Here is a 22,495-nt window from a genome sequence, read left to right as displayed (position 1 = left end):
TCGTGAACATCAAAGCTGCCACTTCGGGTCATTTTGAAAGTGAGTGCAATGTAGACCATAGAAAACTGTGTCACAACATGCCTGTCATGTCAACTTTTTTTTTTGGTTTGTTTGTTTTATTGACGGGGTTGTCCCCGAGGATTTTTTTTCAGCAGAGATAAAAACCAGAGGGGGGGGATGATCCCCACCATTCCCCCCAGCAAATCGCACCCAGGTTATAGTTATCGGTGTTGTGGGATCGGGCCCCTTACACAGAACACGCCATACTTTTTATCCATTCATAGTTACATTTAATGTTGTGGAACGTCTGTGAAAAAGTTTGATCTTGTTCTCGTTAGCGGATACGACTAAACAACCATTCTCTCACCAGACAAAGAAATGCAGGTTGTCTTGTTCCTGAAGCATGTCAGAATCAATTTAATCGTCCAGGCAGATGAGTCAGTCAGGAGTTTAGAGCGATCAGGGGGCCGAACAGGAAGTCTAGATGACTTGATTTGTGGTTCAACCTTGAATGTTTCCAAGACTCCTGTAATGATTTTAATCAGGCCATCAGCCCAGAAGACTAGTGGTGAAATGCCTCGCTCAAGTCCAGGCAAGAGGCAGAATACCTGGATGGCTTCGTGGCTCCTCTTACTGTATGAAGACAAGCCACTCAACTGACTCATGTCACATCGTAGATTTGTGGTTAAATTCTTGTTTAGTGGATAAATACTATAGTAACATGAAAAAAGGTGTATTAGTAAGGTGTTGAGCTTCAGTGCACCTTGGAATGAACTCTACTGGATCTGTAACGGAGACTCAAACATCATTCTTCCAAAAGATAATCCGTCAGTTGGTGTTTTGATGATTGTGTTGAGAAGCACATCACTAACTACTTATTAACCTCGCTTGCTTGGTCTTTACGGGAAAATATCAGACCGAGGTCTTGACAGTACGGACCGAGCTGTAGGCCGTAAGCCGTAGTCTTTTCCTGTAAAGACCGAGCAAGCGAGGTTAATAAGTAGTTTATTATACCGTATGGTGCTTTTTCATTTCTAAAATTAAAACAGACAGCCGTTATAATGAGGCGTGACGCTGCTTTCAGTCACGTCATATTTGTAACGTAGTTGAGAATAAACGGCTAAAGGCCTCTGCATGCTCTTGCGACAAGGCTTTCACAGACAGCTTTTCGCAGACAGTTGTAATTTATCGTTGAGCGGGGAGTAATAGGCGTGCGCGATGTTATTCACCGCCACAACGCAAGGGGGCGCGAAATCGCTAGGAGAAGTTGGTGGGTGTGGTTAGTGGAGTGTTTATCCTCTGGCTACTTATAATGACTAGAACTGGAGTCGTATAGATGTACGTACTTCCTCACTTCCTCGATCAACCGCTCTTCGTGCTGCTCCATCTTCGCTCGTGTTTTTAAAAATGGCGGTAGTGAAAACAAACCAAACCGGGAAAGTAGGGAAGCGGAAGTGCGTGTACAGCGGATGTAGAGTGGACCAATCAGAGCCCTCTTGTCTGCGACGCTGTCTGCGAGGCTTCTGCGGTGGTCACAATTTTTGGGAGGTGCGCGCAGAGCGTCTGCGAAGGTGGGGGGGCTACGCAGACGCCTTCTGCGACGCCGTCTGCGAGGACTGCGTTGTCAGCATAAATTGGCCTTAATTGGCCCAAAACTGAATTTCTGTTCGCGGTTAGCGCTTTCTGAATGCTCTTCGTTGCTTGTTTCTTGAATTACTTGGTGACTCTTGTTTGTCTTTTGGCCATTTTTGATTCCGTTTTGATTTCCAGTTCTTTTTTTTTTGTCGTTTTTGTTTGTTTTTTGCAAAGCCAGTGCCTTGGAAAGAAAGTCCGTAATCGCCCACAGGGATTACGGAAAAATTCTGCCTGACAAGGAACCAATCAGAGCGCACGACTTTACCGGAAGTAGCTCGTGCTATGTAATAAATATGATTTATATCATTTTCATCCTCATCAAAGCATTCAGTGAGCCTGGCATGGGGGCGGGGTTATGCTCAAAGAGACCACACCCATCAGGATAGGAGTATTTCTGTTCTTCCAAGATAGGACTTTGCGATGATTGTTTTATCGAAAAAGACAAGAGGAAAATAAATTATTGCCCCCCTTGAGTATAGAATATAACAGCACAATAAAGCCACTGTTTTTTTTTTTTCCTTTGTCATTTGTATGTAAGTTATAAAGCTTGATTTATTATTTACTGGTCAGTTGGCTTGCTGCTAGAACAAATATGCTTCTCTGAAGGTTTCTGCTCTGCTTCTTGTTTATTTTATGCTTGTGATTTGACTCTCGTGTGAGCTCGGCTCACAGGAGCCCCCTGCTGGTGAAAGCATCAGTCGCTGGTTTCTGAACGGAGAGACAGAAAGGTCTTGTGCTAACCGCAGAATTTCAGCTGTTCAGTTTCTAACATGCCTTCCTCAACGGAACAACTGTCTGAATGTAGATGCATTTGAATAATCACACACACACACACACACACACAGCTCAACCGTACAGGACTGTAATCAGATTTTCCATGTACATGCTGGTGAATGTAAACCATTCCAGTGTGTGTGTGTGATTTCTTTATTATAAAGCACAGCAAATTACAGGATACACAAGCAGTAGTTACACAGCAAGCAGCCATGTGAAGGACTGTTCTGTCATATCGTTGGCTTCAGGTGAATCATCTTGCATGACATTATTACAGGGTGGGTGAGACTTTTCACACACAGACGCATTATAAATATACACACAGGTATACACATTACACACTCATCGCTACAGAAAGCTGAGATATCTTTGAACATCAGAAACAGTTTTGTAGCTTTGTCTGGAGTGAATGCGGATTAAAAGGAGACGCTTACGAATCGTACAAACACGATATGCGAGAAGAGTTTTTACGTCAGCAGTGGTCGTGATTCACCTGATATACAGTATAAAAGCGGGTAAAACATTTGGGGGGTTTGGGAGTCAAGGAAAATAATCAACGACAAGATGGTACGATGTGGCCTGAGTTACTGTTTGCAATGAGAAATGGATTATTTTCAAATAAGTGCACATTTACTTGAAAGTGTTTTATTCCTCATCTCATCTCATCTCATCTCATCTCATTATCTCTAGCCGCTTTATCCTGTTCTACAGGGTCGCAGGCAAGCTGGAGCCTATCCCAGCTGACTACGGGCGAAAGGCGGGGTACACCCTGGACAAGTCGCCAGGTCATCACAGGGCTGACACATAGACACAGACAACCATTCACACTCACATTCACACCTACGGTCAATTTAGAGTCACCAGTTAACCTAACCTGCATGCCTTTGGACTGTGGGGGAAACCGGAGCACCCGGAGGAAACCCACGGGGACACGGGGAGAACATGCAAACTCCGCACAGAAAGGCCCTCGCCGGCCACGGGGCTCGAACCCGGACCTTCTTGCTGTGAGGCGACAGTGCTAATCACTACACCACCGTGCTGCCCCTTAATTAAAGAATAACGTAGTTTTTATCCATTTATAGCTACATTTAATGTTGAGGAAAGGAACATCTGAGAAACAAGTTAGTTCCTGTTAACACATACATTAAAGCACCTGTAAACAGTCCTCCCCTCGCCAGTCTCTCTCTCTCTCTCTCTCTCTCTCAGTTAAAATGCAGCTTGTCACATCACATTCCTCAGAAACTGGAAACTCCTGAATCCTGTCCATCCTGAACGATTTCCTGTGTCGGAAAAATTTACAGCTTAACCTCTGACTATTACAAAGCTCTTCATAGAAAACCTCACCATATCAACAGTTACTGCTTTCATTCTTTCATCATTTCCTGATAATTATTCTCTTCTGATTCTAATTTGGCCTCATTTTCTATCAAATTTGCTTCAGAAATGAAAGGGTCACTGTCCTGAAAACATTAAAATCGAGTTATCCACTGAGATTTTTTTTGTGTTGTTTGGGCCATTATTAAAAAATGTTCTGTTTCCGGTCCACCGGCCGGGTGAGTGCCGTTTGTGCGGTTGAAATTTTTTTTTAACGCCGGTTTTTTGACACTTTTTTCGGGTTCGTAAATCTAAAATCGAACTTGACATTTACGCATTCCCAGAGCTTTCCACTAAAGGCCTCTGCATGCTCTTGCGACAAGGCTTTCGCAGATAGCTTTTCGCAGACAGTTGTAATTTATCGTTGAGCGGGGAGTAATAGGCGTGCGCGATGTTATTCACCGCCACAACGCAAGGAGGCGCGAAGTCGCGAAATCGCTAGGAGTAGTCGGTGGGTGTGGTTAGTGGAGTGTTTATCCTCCGGTTACTTATAATGACTAGAACTGGAGTCGTATAGATGTACGTACTTCCTCACTTCCTCGATCAACCGCTCTTCATGCTGCTCCATCTTCGCTTGTGTTTTTAAAAATGGCGGTCGTGAAAACAAAACAAACCGGGAAAGTAGGGAAGCGGAAGTGCGTGTACAGCGGATGTAGAGTGGACCAATCAGAGCCCTCTTGTCTGCGATGCTGTCTGCGAGGCTGTCTGCGGTGGTCACAATTTTTGGGAGGTGCGCGCAGAGCGTCTGCGAAGGGGGGGGCGGGGCTTCGCAGACGCCATCTGCAAGGACTGGCTTGTCAGCATAAATTGGCCTTAAGGCTCATACTAGCCAGCCATGACAAATAAGTAGCCGGGGGGGGGAGTAAACACAAAATAAACTCCTGTGCACGCAGTTCCCAGGATTAAATGTATTTTCCACAGACCATTTATTTATTCACTTTACTCAAATACAAAGTAAAATGGCAGTAAATCTTCTTTCTTTTCTTGTGTATTGCATCATGAGGCGTTCCTGGCTTGTAAATCTCTTATTTTCGGTGCATGACACATTCACGCAGCTGAGCATGCTATGAATTAACAACGACAACGGTCTGCAGTGGGGCGACACAATTACACACTCAGGAAACATTTCTCCATTTGTGTATGAAAATACACTCCAACCACTCAGTTTGGGTTCATTTACAACCAACGGTGTCTTTTAATGCCAGCACGTAATTGAACGAGAGAAGACTGGTTTAACGGAGACAAAATAAGCGTTATCTCTGCTTCTGTTCCCTCCGACAGCCCCGACACACTACTGCCTCCGCCGAGTGCGCACGCACTCTGAACTGAATCAGCTCTGCGCATGCGCCGTGCGGCACAAAAAAATGGCAGCCACCATGAAGGAAGAAATCGCAAAATGGTATTCTAGCGAACAACAAAAAAAAATTCAGAAAAACAAATCATTCAGTGATCATTTTAATAGTGTAATTTCATCCGAACTAGGCCTAACGGTCGATTCAGAACTACAAAAAGTCCGTGTGTCGGACATTTTAAGTACCTTTGTAAAAGTTTTGCAAATGTTGCAGTCAGCATTTAAAATGCTAACTTAAAGTTTTTGTACAAGTTTCAGTTGATTAAACCGTCATATTTTATTAAATGTGTCTGCTTTTGTAATAAAAAAGTACTTGAAAGAAAAAGCAAACACAGAATTGCGATTTCTTATCCATCCATATATTAAAAAAAAAAAAAAATTCCTCCCTCCCGACTGAAAATTTTTTTGCTCACCTGGTGGACAGGAAACAGATTTTTTTTAAAGGATGGCCTTGTTGTTTCTAAGCTGAGAAGAGTTTGGCTCACTCATTGGTTAGGATTTCATTGCCGGGACAGAAGGCCATGGCAGTATATGTTTACGTAGGAAGTGACAGATGAATTAACCAATCAGATTTTGATTTATAGTGGGAGGGACCAAAAATGTATCTCCCCAAAGGCCAGCGCGAGCTTAACCGCGAACCGGCTCCGTCAGCGCAGCAGTGAAGTCACCTTCCAGTTGGTGTAGCGTTCATCAGTAGTGTTAGCAAATGCTAATAAAGTGGTCAAGCCAGTGCTATCGAGAGCAAGTAGCACAGGCTAACGACCAAAAAACGAAGCTTTCCATCTCGAGACTCTTCTTCCACACACGCTCGTTGGCTACAGTATTTTTCACTCAGACTTAAGTATTCATTTCCCTATCTAATTTACTTCGTTACTTTTAAAATCAGCATTGACAACTACACACAACGGAGCAACCTGGCAGCCTGCTGCTAATCCCTTACAAAATCCTTTGCCCTGTTAATTTTTTGGTGTCTGGTTAAGGTTTGGCTGGCTGAGCTGCAGTCCCAGCTCTAATAGTAACGGTTTGCCATTGGTTGTTACTATGGAAACAATAATGCATTCGAATAAGCGAATTGGATTTGAATTTCAGCCAGAATTACTGTTACAGTTGCTATTAAAGGAAACACCTTCTGACCAATCAGAATCAAGAATTCAGGACATCAGTGGTGTCATTTTTTCCCCCTATGAATGTGCTATTTCCTTATTCTCTGCATGTTATTTCGGTGAGAAAAATGAACTCAGCTAACACAACAGGTTTGAGCAGTGAGCCAGTAGTGTCAAGCGCTGAAGAGCTAAAGACGAGAGATCTTCTCAAATCCTGGCTAATGTCGTCTGTCAGGGAGAAAGGCTTAAGCGTTTGCTAAAGCCTATGAAATGGCTGTCAAAACACTTCAGCATGTGTGGGAAAGTGGCCATGGGCCAGCATCTGGAAGTGTTTATCTCGTGTGCAGTGTGTGACTGGGAGATATTTAGCAGCGACTACTTCTGATTGATTTCTTGCTGTGTTCAGAGACCCTGGCCCATGCGAGGTTTCCTCTGGACTTCATGGTGCCCAGTGTAACAGCTTGCTCAGAAAAGTGTGAGTAGCAGCCATTTGAAACACACGTGCTCAAGGACTAGACCTTGCCATCTGACCCTTTGGGGATTTGTCGTGTTGCTTTGATGTCTTTAAAGGTCGTGAATCACCAAGTCGATGACGAAGAACCAGATCTGGAAACCTATGGATGACTGATGTTCACCTCTATGCCATGTTCTTTGGAAAGCTGTGTTTTAAAAGGAAAATCCACCCTGAACCACTTGCATAGTAATCTTTAGTATTAGCATGTGATCTTCAGTTGAGCCCAGTATTTATTTTGAATTGCAATTCTGAGCTTGAAAATTCCTGAATCTATAGTACCCACAAAGCTGTTCGACTGCCGACTGCTAGTTGGAGTTGGATTTATAATGGAGTAGCCTTCGCTTCATCTTTATGAAAAGAGAGCGATGCGGCAGCGCTTTAGTCCTGTCGTCTATCCAGTTCTCTCACCTCTGTACAATCTGCTCAAACAGATCAGCTTCTAAACCGTCAACAGTCATGCTAATACCGCCATCAGTGATGACATGCTAGTCATCTTGTAGATCACGAACTAACCAAGCTGAACATTCAGTACATGTTGGCTGCATCTGAATACATGTACTTCTATACTATTAGTACATAAAAAGCAGTACGTAGGGTGTCTGAATACTCAGTCGTCAAACGTTACCCAGATAACTCAGGGTGTATCCCATAATTCAGCTGGAGACTCCAAATCCTAAGTGAAGTAGAAGAAAAATAGAAAGAAGATGGCTGACTGAACCGAAGTCAGTTGTTGCAGTGGTGAACAAATGTATCAGAAATTATATTACATTACATTAATGGCATTTAGCAGACACTTTTATCCAGAGAGACGTACAACATACCCAGAGCAGCCTGGGGAGCAGTTGGGGGTTCGATGCCTTGCTTAAGGTCACTTTAGCCATTCTTGCTGATCCAGGGAATTAAACCAGCAACTTTTTGGTCCCAAAACTGCCCTCTAACCTTTTGGCCATGGCTTCCTCGTAGGCAATGGCCATACATCTTCTTTAGGCCATGGCTTCCCCACTGAAATAAGTTTGGTTTTACCTGCATTGAAGACAAGTTTTAAATCATAAAAGTTATTTTGAACAGTTTTGAAAGCTAGCTGAAGTTGAACAAGGGGCAATTCCATGTAAATGTCAACCTCACCATGCAAAAATAAAGCAACATGAAATACATCAAAACTACTCCCAGAGATATCACCTAGGCCTGTATTTTACAGATGTGAATAAGTTGAACCAATTTGTAACCAACCTAATATGTCACTGTCAGTCTTTCTTTCTTATAATGTAAACCCCAAGCTAAAATCAACTTTGATCATGTACAATTCTATATTATTGCCACAAGCCACAGAAATGTATGCTAAAATCCACAAAACAGCAAAACAATAGCCATCCTAAATATTATTTAAGAACTTTGATAGTTTTAGCTGATATTTAGAGAGTTTTTCAAAGGGTTATGGTGGTTAAATTGCTGATTTTCTAAACATACGCCATGTCTATTTCAGACGCGTCACATCCATAACGGAATTTCGTCACATCCATAACGCTGACTTTTCCTTCCGAAACTCTGCATGAAATACAAAATATTTTAAACAAAGATTTTTTAATATTCACCTTGGACCCCTCTATCAAATGGATATCTCCATTTCGACATTAGGTTTACAATTTCACAGAGTTTGATAAAAATGTACAGTCACCCAAGAAAAGTGATACTTTTTCTGTCACATCCATAACGCATCTTTTATTGGCATTTTCTGGCATGCCCTAGATGTACTATGGGAATTGTTCTTGTTCTATCACTTCTCCAGTATGGTGCAGCCTTAAAATATGCAACACCTGTTTAAATACTGGGAGACAATAAAACATGCACTGGGTCATTTGTTGCCATTTTGAGTTCAAGTGTCGTGTCCATAACGCTGGAATTGCTCCAAGAGCCTGGGATGGTGTAGATGCCGAACTGTACAATACTGTGTCATCTCATCTCATTATCTCTAGCCGCTTTATCCTGTTCTACAGGGTCGCAGGCAAGCTGGAGCCTATCCCAGCTGACTACGGGCGAAAGGCGGGGTACACCCTGGACAAGTCACCAGGTCATCACAGGGCTGACACATAGACACAGACAACCATTCACATTCACACCTACGGTCAATTTAGAGTCACCAGTTAACCTAACCTGCATGTCTTTGGACTGTGGGGGAAACCGGAGCACCCGGAGGAAACCCACGCGGACACGGGGAGAACATGCAAACTCCACACAGAAAGGCCCTCGCCAGCCACGGGGCTCGAACCCGGACCTTCTTGCTGTGAGGCGACAGCACTAACCACTACACCACCGTGCCGCCGCATTGGAAACATTTTGATTAATATTATTTATCTAGAGAATGAATAGGAGTGGTCCCAGGACCGACCCCTGTGGACAACATACCCAGAGCAGCCTGGGGAGCAGTTGGGCATTTGGTGCCTTGCTTAAGGTCACTTTAGCCATTCTTGCTGATCCAGGGGATTAAACCAGCAACCTTTTGGTCCCAAAGCTGCTTCTCTAACCATTAGACCTGGGCTTCCTACTGGTTAAAAATTGTTTGAACCTTTCTTTCTTTGCAGAAAAATATAGAATTTTAAATTTCATGGCATGCAAAATCAAAACACATCATTTGTGAACATCTGGGACAGAGGACAGGTAAGATGGTGGTGGAGTACTCTGAATAGTATCCTTAGTACTCGCTTGAATACTATGGAACATACCATAGTTACGGTCGGGTAGTAGGTATTTAACCATCGTTAGTCAAAGTCCTTCCTGCACCAGCACCTGGTCTTCCCAGGCAGTCTCCTGTCCCAGTACTAATCAGGCCCTTATGGCGCATTGGGCGGCGCATTGGGCGGTGCCGAGTCCCGCTTCTATAGCCGTCGGCCTCTCACCTATACAGCTAGGGTTACAGTGGGGGGCTAGTCCTCTGGTAACAGCGGGAGTTTGACTCCCCACTCGCATCTGTATTGCAGCGTGCCTTGCCAGACGGCAGTAGGTACCATTTTTATGATGGTCTTTGATATGACCCGACTACTGTACGAGTAGAACTCACAATCTTCCGATTGAGAGGCGGACACGCTAACCACGAGCCCAACTCGGGGTAACTGTCATTAGTACATACTTGGATTTTGGATGCAGCCTCAGAGTCTTTGACAGAGCGCAAATTTTCTGTGCATTACTGCATTTCTTCAACATCCTGACAGCGTAACATTTGCTAGCTGGCATTAGTTCTTCCTTTATCAGGGAATTTGGGGGATATTAAGCCTGTGGTGCTGAGGCTAGCCGAGGCTAGAAGAGGTTTAAGTTGATTAAGTGTGAAGGTTTATATGAAGTCTATAGAGCAGCAGTTTGGTCTGTAATTCCCTAACAAACTGCAGAGTGGCAGCTTTCGGGCTTTCCGCAAAATATACTCCAGATCTCTTGAAAGATTTCTGTTCCAATTCTTTTGTTTTTTTCTCTTCGGGTCTGTAATGCATTGAATTATTAGCGGAGCACATGGTGAAATCATAATTCGCATTTCTTTAGACCCTTGTACAGAGCCCTGGGCATATTTTACACAAATCATGTCTGCAATAAAAAGCATTTAAGTATTATTTACTCGTCTAGAATCTTCCACCATGTGGTGAGCAGAATCCCTCTGGGGTGCGTTCGAGGTCCCGGGTCATTGTGCTCCAGGATAATTCATACTTTATGTAATGTTTTGGCAGCCATTTTGAGTGTCCCGGGTCATCCAGTATCTTATTGTTCCTCTGAATGCTTAAACTGTGCTACGTGTTCTTTTCATTACGCACAGATGTTACACAAATGTTGCACGACTCGATAAAAGGGGACGTATGAAGGGACTGGCGTGGGTTAGGCTCAAAACGAGGTCACAGGGTGAGTTCATGACAGAGATGAAAGCTGGAGATGTTGTGAGATGTGTGTGTGTGTGTGTGTGTGTGTGTGTGTGTGTGTGTGTGTGTGTGTGTGTGTGTGTGTGTGTTGCCACATCTGCCGCAGCCTTGTTTACATTCATGTCAGGGTTTTTTGAAGGAAAACACACTGAGTGACTTCTGCCCTTTAGTGCCTTATCAGCAGTCAGCTACTGTTTTTTTTTTTTCCTCTATAAATCAATATGCACTTGTTCTTTATCTTTAAAGGGCTGCCTGGACTCAGTGTTTATAAAGGTCAGTCAAAGAAATGCTGCCTTAAAGGAAATTAAAGTTTGGTATTGGGTGAAATATTTGCTGGAATACTTCATCAGGACTTCTGGCTATAATTTTTCACTTCAGGGGAAATTTGATCATAGAAGTCAGAGAGCTTTATGAGTCATATCAATTTTGGACATTGTTTTATTAGCTACTGTTATACACTCAGATGTTTCCATTTAGGGAAATCACAATGTCTCATTTACAGTCATTCTTCTCATAAACGCTCAGTTGCAGTTCCTGTCAAGCCTTTTGTTTTGGATTTCTTCGGTTCCCAGATACTTTCTTCCCAAGCAAGGTTTGAATTCTAGTTTTTGTGCTTATGATCACTGGGGCAATTGCGATTATCCATATGTAGGATCAGCATCAGACATCAATACGTTCAGCCTATTTACATAGACGTATTTAATTTATACAATATACACTCAAGAGAAGGAATGGAAGGTCGCAGGTTATGTGATGATTTTTCTTGTATCTACATAACATTTCCTGCATTTCCTTATATGGGGGAAGCCATGGCCTAACGGTAAGAGACCAAAAGGTTGCAGGTTTGATTCCCTGGACCAGCAGGAATGGCTGAAGTGCCCTTGAGTAAGGCACCTAACCCCCAAATGCTCCCCAGGCTGCTCTGGGTATGTTGTGTATCGCTCTGGATAAGAGTGTCTGCTAAATGCCTGTAATGTAACGTAACAACGCAAAGTGCTTTATTCCTTTTATGCCACAGCTAATTGCCGATAATTAATTACTTAGTTCCTGTTCTCTCACGTTATAGGAGTTAACAGGACTAAAAAAAAAAAACCCTCAACTTGTCATGACGAACAAAATGTCTCCGTCCTTTCCCAAAAACCTCTGCCATGTTGGAAAACTTACTTACAGATTTATCTCAGTTCCAAAATGCTGACACTGGAGACTCCTTCCATCAACATTAAGTAAACTTCAGCACATCAATTTTTTTTAAAGGTACTCCACATTTTATTCTTACTTTTAGATGATGTGGAACATTCGCCATACACTTCCTGTATAAGTTACTCATGTTACTCAAGAAAAGGTTATGTGTTGGTGCATTAATATGCTGTAGATATCTCATTATCTCTAGCCGCTTTATCCTGTTCTACAGGGTCGCAGGCAAGCTGGAGCCTATCCCAGCTGACTACGGGCGAAAGGCGGGGTACACCCTGGACAAGTCGCCAGGTCATCACAGGGCTGACACATAGACACAGACAACCATTCACACTCACATTCACACCTACGGTCAATTTAGAGTCACCAGTTAACCTAACCTGCATGTCTTTGGACTGTGGGGGAAACCGGAGCACCCGGAGGAAACCCATGCGGACACGGGGAGAACATGCAAACTCCACACAGAAAGGCCCTCGCCGGCCACGGGGCTCGAACCCGGACCTTCTTGCTGTGAGGCGACAGCGCTAACCACTACACCACCGTGCTGCCCATATATACGCACTTTTTTTTTTTGGCTCCTGTTCCACACTCCAGCCTAGTAGGTGGTGGTAATGCAATTTAAGTCGGTTTGCCAACTGGCAAAAAAAAAAAAGAAGAAGAAGAAGAAACTGGTGGAGCTTGTTGCTGGACCAACCGAGGACGAAATAAAAACTCTACTTGAAAAGAAAACCCCAAAATATATTTAAAAAAGCAACAAAATATGGAATGAAAGTATTTGATGATAAGAACATATCTTTTTTATTTTTCAATAATTATTATTATTATGATCGTATTTTTCACAAATTGTTCCTGTCATTTCATCGGTTTGTTTACATTCTAAGCAGAAATGTTTTGGAGAAAGTTTTCATTTATCAAATTTGCAAAAAATAAAAATGCTCTGTTTCTCATCATCCAGTGAATGTGGATAGAATAAAACGGTTATTCCACTCAGTCTCATCGTACATGACTTATAGCCAACTTGGCTCTACGCACCTCATCGGCTGTCAGCTCATGTACGACTCGATTTCGTGAAATAACTGTTAATTATAACATTTTAATCCACACCTTCTGACCAATCAGATTTGAGAACACAACAGCAACATGGTATAAATCAGACTGCATGATAAACAGAAAATGTTAATGTGATTAGATTAAACATGACTGGCGTCATATTTTTAGGCAAAATAGCCGATTGTAGGTTTGCCAACCACTGATTGTCTCAAGTGACACTCAAACCTTCAGTCAAACACTTTCTTGCTGTCCAAGCAAAACACAGCTTCATACTGAAGTGCCCTAGGTCACAACAACAACGGTGTGAGAATGGCACTGCATTATTTCTCAGCCCCGGTTTTAATTAACACAAGCACCCCTAGTGGGTAGGCATGCTAACTACCAAAGGTCTGGAATGAAGTGAACAAGAGCTGCACTCCACTCCATAATCTGGAGATCTGGAGAGATCTCACAGCTCTGGTGGGCATGAGGCAGGAATTCTGGCACAATGTCACAGCCAGACAGCTCACTCAGGGAAATTACACTTGTAGGAAAGTATGCACACAAAAGCAGGTTGAGCGATATGGGACGATAATTCCCGATGAGACAAAACTGGATGGTGAGCTGGTGATTGGAAAGTTGTGAGGTCAAATTGCTTGATTGCTGCAGGTCCACTTTTTGGCGTAAATTACAGGAAAACCAAAGTGAGCTAGCTCAGCTTCCAAGAAAGGCCTTTAAGTCATTCAGTGAAATGTAGGGCTTGTGCGGATTTAACAATTTCCGCTTTACAGACTGTAATATCTAAAAAATTCTAACTCTTCATCTCTTCCAGTCTCTGTTCTGATGCAAATCCTGAGTGGAAACTGGCCACTGTGCCTGAAGTGTTTCTTATGAGCCCATAGCTGTTCATTAAGACTTTAAAATCTCACCACATATCTATACGTACTGTATGTACGAGCACCAATCGGCCATAACATTAAAACCGAAGGTTAGCCCTTATGGTCCAATCCTACAAAAGAGCTACTGTAGTACAAACTGCTGAAAAAGTGAATGCTGGGTAAAACAGAAAGGTGTCACCATTAACTTTTGCAGCAGTTTGTGTGACAGTAGCTCGTCTATAGGATTGGACCATATGGGCTAGCCTTCATGCCCCATGCGAATCAATGAGCCTTCAACACCCATGACCCTGTTGCCGATTCACCGGTTGTCCTTCCTTGGACCACTTTTGGTAGGTACTAACCACTGCATACCAGGAACACCCTGCAAGGTGTGCCATTTTGGAGATGCTCAGGCCCAGTCATCTAGCCATCACAATTTGGCCCTTGTCAAAGTCACTCGGATTTGGGTATTCAGTGACGTCACAGATTATCACGCCAGCGAGTGAATCAGCATATTTAAGCCGACAGGTTGCAGTTAATTGGCTTTTACTGGCATTTCTTGATATTTTATTTGAATTAAATTTAGTTCTATTAAAAGGCAATTTCTGTAGCAATAAAACATTTTTTGAATCATTAAAATTGGTCTATACTTCGTGGAGTTACGAGGGGTTAAGCCCCGATGGCCTAGCCACAAATTGAGTGACCTCGGATGTTCCCTGTTTGGCCTGAGTTTCGGTGATGTTTTGGGTTGACGTGTTTGTAAATGGGAATTCCGGGGATATACCACTATAATTTCCTCATACGGTAGGTCATGTGACCCTGTCCTATCAGAGTATTACTGAGGTTCGCCTAAAATCATCCTCGTGTGGGAGGTGGGTTGGAATATAGCCGATTCATGCCATAATTTCTTTGATTTCAGTACGTTATCTATGAAAAACGCTTAAACCTCACTGATGATATGAAAATTGAAGGGATTTTTCATGCATTACCACTGACTGTTTGGATAAAACGAGAAAAATGTCTCCCGGAAATGACCGCAAACAACGCATCACCCCGATGCTTTTCCGACGTTAGACTCGTCCCTGACCTTGCGTGATACACCCGAAGATAAAGGGAAGCTCACACATGACAAGTTCATTGAACGAGAGAAGTAAATCAGACAACACCACGTGACCATTTGGAAGGAAAAAGAATCACAGAAGCAAAAGAAGGCAGAGAAAGAACAGAAGGAGCTGGTGGGAATGACACAGGATTTGGTGTCATTATTTGGTTGGCCAAAATATTAACCTCCTAGGGCTTAGCGGTCACATGCGTGGACAGCACTTTATGGAAATTCGGAACAAGAATCCACATATGTGGACATACTTTTTCTCTAAAAGTACATCTTATCAAAAGATGATGCTTAGTTTTTATTCTAATCAGGTTCTAATAAGCCCAAATAGCAAAGAGAAATAAAAAATGCATGTAAAAAAACAGCTTGGGCCTTAGGAGGTTAAGAAATGAAAAATAATCACTTAAAATGACCAAAATGGGGTCCATTTAGAGCTCATTTCCCAATGCTGTCAAGTGTCATTGTGCCTGTGCCTTTCCGCAGAACACAAATCCTCATAGCTTTGTCAATTTTTATTCCCCGCTGGCCGAAAGGCCCGAAGGGGGATTATGTCGTGGTGATGTCTGTCTGTCTGTCCCGGGAAGGGTACTCATCTTCTGAAATCAACTCCTCTCACAATTTTTGGAGGAATTTCACGAAACTTGGCAGGATTCTTTGTTATATGTCGACAATATGCAAATTACACTACCGTTCAAAAGTTTGGGGTCCCTTTGAAATGTCCTTATTTTTGAAAGAAAAGCACTGTTCTTTTCAATGAAGATCACTTTAAACTAATCAGAAATCCACTCTATACATTGCTAATGTGGTAAATGACTATTCTAGCTGCAAATGTCTGGTTTTTGGTGCAATATCTCCATAGGTGTATAGAGGCCCATTTCCAGCAACTCTCACTCCAGTGTTCTAATGGTACAATGTGTTTGCTCATTGCCTCAGAAGGCTAATGGATGATTAGAAAACCCTTGTACAATCATGTTAGCACAGCTGAAAACAGTTGAGCTCTTTAGAGAAGCTATAAAACTGACCTTCCTTTGAGCAGATTGAGTCTCTGGAGCATCACATTTGTGGGGTCGATTAAATGCTCAAAATGGCCAGAAAAATGTCTGGACTATATTTTCTATTCATTTTACAACTTATGGTGGTAAATAAAAGTGTGACTTTTCATGGAAAACACAAAATTGTCTGGGTGACCCCAAACTTTTGAACGGTAGTGTATAATTTCAATCAATTCAGTCGCATTTTACCAGAGTTTGGGCCTTTGATTACCAAACTTGTACTTTGACAATTTCATGAAAGTGTGCTCGTCTTCTGAAATCAGTTCCTCTCACAATTTTTGCAGGAATTTTCCAAAACTTCTCAAAACGCTTTGCTATAGGTCAGTAATGCACATATTACAATTTCATTCAGTTTGATCACATTTTACCAGAGTTATGGTCCTTGATTACCAAACTTGTACTTTGACAATTTTATGAGGGTGTATTAAGCACTTATAGCATAGATCTAGTTGCCAGCGGGGGATATTGTGCTCTCAGAGCACTCTTGTTATTAACATAAAGACCTCATTCTTTTTTTATTGAGTTCATGTTACCCTGTAGAATGCAAATAATAGCTTATTCGACATATATTCACCCTCAGAAAAAAAAAAAATAAAACTCACCTGAGCACCTGACTCAGATCCTTACGCTTGCCCATTTTTCCTGTTTCCAACACATCGACTTCAAGAACTGACTGTTCTCTTGCTGCCTAATTGATCCCACACCTTGACAGGTACCATTGTAATGAGATAATCAATGTTATTCACTTCCTCTGTCAGTGGACATGTTGTTCTGGTTGATCAGTGTATATCTATATATTATCAGCTTTCTATCATCAAACAGTGTTAGATATAGTGTATGTTGTGAGTAGGAAAAACCAATAGGTGTAGAGTTGAGAACTCGTGGTCTGTAACGCTATCCTCTTTGAATTTATTTGATATTTAAATTGAACCTACACTAGAGCACCTTTCTTATACAGTAGATACCTGACTGGAGTAATCGGTAAACTCTCTCATTTTTTTCCAGTTAAAATAATGCCAAATGTGTCAGCAGGGGTGCAGATACGTTTTTTGAACTGGGGGGGACAAAGCTGCCAGCAAACCAACCCCAACATGTGTTGACTTTCTAACTATGCCTGTGTGTTGCGTGAGCGGCAGTCAGTCAACAACTCTTCTCAAAGTTTCCTTATGAAACAATATGCTCGCTGAAATTATGGCAGGGAACGCCAGATTAAACATTAAAACTGCCTTCTGAGCACTGTATCTACAGGCTACCACCGAAAGAAGGAGGCTACCAGAAAGGCATCTCTACTCCGTACGATTTTACTTTCACTACGACATTACTTTGAACAGACTATCAAAAAATTGCAAGGTGATATGATAAAGTAAGGCACAGTTTACTTACAGTCGTTGTTTTTTGAAAAAACGATGCAATCATTTTCTGCCTTTTCGGTTTGGCACCCTTCATCATGCCGTGTTGGGGTCCTGAACTAGGAGCTGTCCCCGATATGCCTGTCAAACTTGTTGTGGGTAACCATAGCAACCAAGCTCGAGCTCGCAACCTGTGCAGTCTGCGCAGCTCAACCAACCGAATATCAGTCTTTGTTTTGTTTTATGTGAGTTGTTGCAACTATGTATGTACTGCTGTGCACCTCAATAAACCGAATGGTAATTAGTCTTTTGATTTTTCCGTAAGGTTTGCCTTATGCAAAGAAAGACAGCATAGACGTTTTTTCCTCCCTATAAGTGGGGGGGACCGAACGAGGTGAATTTAAATCTGGGTGGGACGAATCCCACCCTCTATCTGTGCCCGTGTGTGTCACACCTGTTTAATGACACTGTCAGTCCTTTGCTATGTTACGTCTAGTCTGTCTGGTGAATAAAGAAACGAGCTTAATCTCTTCCCGTCAGTAACCTCATCTCATCTCATCTCATCTCATCTCAAGGTGATGAAACAACTAATAGCCAGTATCAGAGTCGAGTCTAATGCAGACTAAGAGTCTGATTCATTTTCATGCCTGGTTTGAGTTATGCAGAGGGGGGTTTGGGGTAGACATGTCTGTAAAGACTGTAGCTATTTCCTGAAGCTTAGGCTCTTCATCATGGTTTAGTTTACCTCAAGCATTTTTCGGAATGGAGTAATGAATGATATGAAGTGGTTTATTAGGAGTCGCTGCGTCACTGGGCTTTCATTGGAAACCCCATACCTAAACATGACCCATTAAGAACAAGAAAAAATAAAACATTGTTTTATCTCAGGAAGTGGCACAGTATCAGCTGGAGTTCAGGTTTATTGCCACAGTGTTCACGTTAATACACTGAAAAATTGTAATAATGGGACCATGTAACTTAATTTCCACAGAATTGTAAGTTCTAGCTTGAACTGTGAAATAAAATCTGTTAAAAATGGCTGTTCGGTTTGCCAGAAAGAGGTACTTAAAATAAAACTTTTTTTTTTTTCAAACTTGTTTGTAGATCTTGTGAAAAATTCGTGCCAGTTTCACAAGCAAGAGCAGTTTAGTTTGATAAGGTCGTATAAGGTATAATGTTAGAAGAAAAGTTGCAAGTAACTTTCATACAGCATTGTGCTAATTATTCGAATTTTAGTATTTCTTTTTTGTATTTAAGGTTACTGGTGATGAATAGTGTAAAATTCACTACTAAAGTCCTGACACCTGTTAAGAGTCTTGTGGTGTTACTGTATAAAGCACTAGGTTTATGCTAACTACTAACTACTCTCAGCATATGGTTTGGAACGGATACCCTGACCAACGATCCAACTTGACTCCAACTTGTCATATTGGAAACTATTTTTCTCGTATTTTAACTTGAAAGCTACTCAGACGTATTCAGATCTTCAGTAGGAGCTTGGTTTAATTCCACAACTCCTTAGCAGAGCCAGATCTGATGTCTTTGGATACAATCCCAAAGAGGAATAAAGAAATGAATAGAGTAAAACAATTTTTTGTTATCGCTAAAAATCAGTGAGAAAGTACGGTAGTGTCATGTTGCCCAACATGAAATGGAGTATTGTTATTGGTATTGTTAAAACCCTGAAGCTGATTATTTTCCTTTATTATATGGCACGAGCTACTTCCGGTAAAATCGTGCACTGTGATTGGTTCTTTGCCGGGCAGTATTTTCCTGTAATGTCCGTGGGAGATTACGGAATTTCTTTCCAATGCATCGGCTTTCAATGTTGCAAAAAACAAAAATAACGCAACAAAAAAGAGATGAATTGGAAGTCAAAACTGAATCAAAAACGGCCGAAACACAAAAGACAACAAGAGTCACTGAATTATTCAAGAAATGAGCAACAAAGAGCGTTCAGAAAGCGCTAACCGCGAACAGAAATTCAGTTTTGAAACTGCTAGCCGTTTATTCTGCGTGCGTGACTCAACTACGTTACAAATATGACGTGACTGAAAGCAGCATCACGCCTCATTATAATGACAGTCTGTTTTAATCTTAGAAATAAAAAAAAAAGCCATATAATAAACTTATTAACCTCGCTTGCTCGGTCTTTACGGGAAAATATCAGACTGAGGTCTTTTGTCTTACTGTCAAGAACTTGGTCTGACATTTTCCCATAAAGACCTCACACTCAGTTAATAAGTAGTTAATAACTGTCTTTTATTCCGCTTATAATACAGCAGTTTTGAAAAAAAGACAATTCAAAAAGAATAACATAATAGTTTCTATCCATTTATACTGTATTACATTTGATGCCGTGTGACGGCTGCAAAACAAATTAGTTCCTGGTACCACTTGCATCATAGTAGTTATGACGAGTCATTCACTCATCAGTCTCTATGTATTCTCTCTCTTTCTTTTGAAATTAATAATATCAAAGAAATGCAGCTTATCATATGACGGAGAAAACGGAAAGCACAAATTCCTCTACACTGAAGACTGATGGAAAATGTCAGCTTATAGCTTTAGGTCTGACTATTGTAAAGAAAGTGGACACTGGAGATTCCTTCCATGTTAAATTGAAAAAAAACCTTTATCAAACTTTACCATTTGAACGATTACATGCATTTTTAATACTTTTCTGCCATACAGATCCATCCAACATAAGTTATTATTCTATATCCGCATTCACTGGATATGAGCAACTGTGTGCTCTGATTGGCTACTCTACTACTAGGATATCAGCTCATATATCATGAGTAGAGAAAAATAAAATGGCGGAGCGTGTCGCTGAACCTAGCCTGGCTAACGCGACTTCAAAGCTCTCCGAGCTATTGGTCTGGCCAAGATATTAAGCCCAACCGTTTCCCAGAGCCCGTGGTTGACCCGCCTCCCTGAAATGCCTCAGTTTGCTACTGGTCGAAGCCAGAAAAGGCTGTGACGAAGCTTAAACCAATCACATCACTCTTTCCTCTGACGTATGTGACGCGACGGGGCTAACTGGTAGATTAAACTCTTACCGAAGCCGGTCGGGAGCAAGGCGAAAACGTCCTTCCTTTCAATAAATACCTCCAGGGCTGCTCTTTGCTCCGTTTTCAATGAGAACTTCCCGTTGAATGCTTTCAATACAGCATCTATGCGTAATAGATGCGGAAGCGTGAATGAAGCGCTTCCGGCATAGATTCTGTAAACAATCTATGGCTTCCGGTCGCAGTTCTACTACGTCAGTGCCTTGAACACGCCTCTACCCAGGGCCGTTGGAGATGCTCAAAGTTGATTGGTTCCCGATTTTTCGGGAGCTTGGAAGAGCTGTAGATAGCTTGCCTGGCCAGACTAAGCTCGCAACAGGCCCTCGTGTTGCGTCACGCTTAGGATGGGCGGGCCCAGGCTATGCTGAACCAACCGAGGATGAAATAAAAACTCTACTCAAAAACAAAACCCCCCAAAAAAGCAACAAAATATGGAATAAAAGTATTTGATGGTGGGGCGGCACGGTGGTGTAGTGGTTAGCGCTGTCGCCTCACAGCAAGAAGGTCCGGGTTCGAGGCCCGTGGCCGGCGAGGGCCTTTCTGTGCGGAGTTTGCATGTTCTCCCCGTGTCGGCGTGGTAAATTGAGTGTAGGTGTGAATGTGAGTGTGAATGGTTGTCTGTGTCTATGTGTCAGCCCTGTGATGACCTGGCGACTTGTCCAGGGTGTACCCCACCTTTCGCCCGTAGTCAGCTGGGATAGGCTCCAGCTTGCCTGCGACCCTGTAGAACAGGATAAAGCGGCTGGAGATAATGAGATGAGATGAGTATTTGATGGTAAGAACGTATCCTTGTTTATTTTTCAAGAATTATTATTATGATTGCATTTTTCACAAATTGCTCCGGTCATTTCGCCGGTTTGTTTACATTCGAAGCGGAAATGATTTTGTGGGACGTTTTGTATGAAGTTTTTATTTATCACATTTTCCCCCCAAAATAAAAATGTTCCGTTTCTCAAAATCCAGTGAATGTGGATAGAATAAAACAGTTATTTCACTCAATCTCGTCGTACTACATGGATTATAGCCAACTCGGTGCTACGCGCCTCATCAGCTATCGACTCATGTACGGCTTGATTTCGTGGAATAACTGTTCATTACTTTATTCAGATAAACCTACAGTCAGAACTGCCATGAGAGCTACTGTTGTAGAAAATGAACTCAAGCAATTAGTTTCGAAAATTAAGCAGCACTGAGGTGAGGTACACGCGTGTACCGTATATGACATTATGTTTGGATCCCGATTTGTGCAGTTCACAAAGATGTCTCTTTGACTTTAATGGAATCTTTGATGGCATTTTGCGAGCTGCTTGTGCTTTGTCTCGTTTGTATTGTCGGATTGTTGTGGCTTCCGCCCACATCGAGTGGTCCGGTCAGGCCGCAGAATCCGAGCTTGTGAGTGAGGATGCCAGCAGTGAGCTTCCACAGACTGGGATGAAGTGAGCACGCTGCACTCACAGCCATGGGACACACTGATTCACTGGATGGTGGTTGCCTGGGCGTGAGGTCATGTTTTCCACATATTTTTGAGCCACCTACATTTTTCCGCCCCCTTCTTGCTGGAACTGAGGTCTCTCTGAGAATTGAAAATTGCCAAATTTCCCTTCCAGCCTTCCTTCCAAGCAAAAATGTCTGCATTTAGCATTGTTACTGTACCAAGCCAGTTAATTTCGTTCGTCAGACTGAGACTTGTGGATGATACCAGGTCATGAGTATGAAGACGAGATGAAACTGCCACGATGACGTCTTATTAGTTTGACCGTGTCAGGCAACGGGAAGATAAAAAAGTCCCAAGTTACGATGTGCCACAGTGGCACACTGCCAGGACAGCCCTGCCAACATTGTGCTTCAAGCACTCGGAAAGAGCCAGAGCAGTTTTACTGCAAGAAGGAAAAAAGGGGGTGGGTTTGAGAGCATGTCAGGAAGGGGAGTCGCTGGGATTCATGTATATGACTGCTGGAAGAGAGAAGGAGAAAAGAGAGGCAGAGAAAGTAATATAGGCTGAGTGAGGTGAAAGAAGCAGATGAGATCAGGAAAAGAAGAACGAGAGATCCTATAAAGTGAAAAATACGGTACGATGAGCTTGGTTGAATCATGCTAGCAGAGTTTCAAGAAACAGACCACTAATGAAAGTCTCTCGTAAGTACATTTCCATTTGTTTTATTTG

General features: G+C 42.3%; 1 protein-coding gene across 5 annotated transcripts in view; it reads left to right on the top strand.

Moving 5' to 3' along the window:
- stard13b (StAR related lipid transfer domain containing 13b) overlaps nt 1–22,495 on the top strand; it is a 269,782-nt gene that overhangs the window by 192,694 nt on the left and 54,593 nt on the right. Inside the window, exon 1 of one of the 5 annotated variants that reach the window (XM_060897736.1) lies at nt 22,322–22,467. The exons of the other annotated variants lie outside the window; for them this stretch is intronic. Coding sequence (XP_060753719.1) covers nt 22,455–22,467 — 13 coding nt within the window. The 5' untranslated portion in view covers nt 22,322–22,454. Of the gene's footprint in view, nt 1–22,321; nt 22,468–22,495 lie in introns of those variants that run through there. 5 annotated transcript variants of the gene reach the window in all.

Source organism: Neoarius graeffei, chromosome 17 (assembly GCF_027579695.1).
Source record: "Neoarius graeffei isolate fNeoGra1 chromosome 17, fNeoGra1.pri, whole genome shotgun sequence".
Taxonomy (NCBI): Eukaryota; Metazoa; Chordata; class Actinopteri; order Siluriformes; family Ariidae; genus Neoarius; species Neoarius graeffei.
The sequence above is the reverse complement of the archived record's forward strand: the minus strand, read 5'-3'. Positions and strand labels throughout refer to the sequence as shown.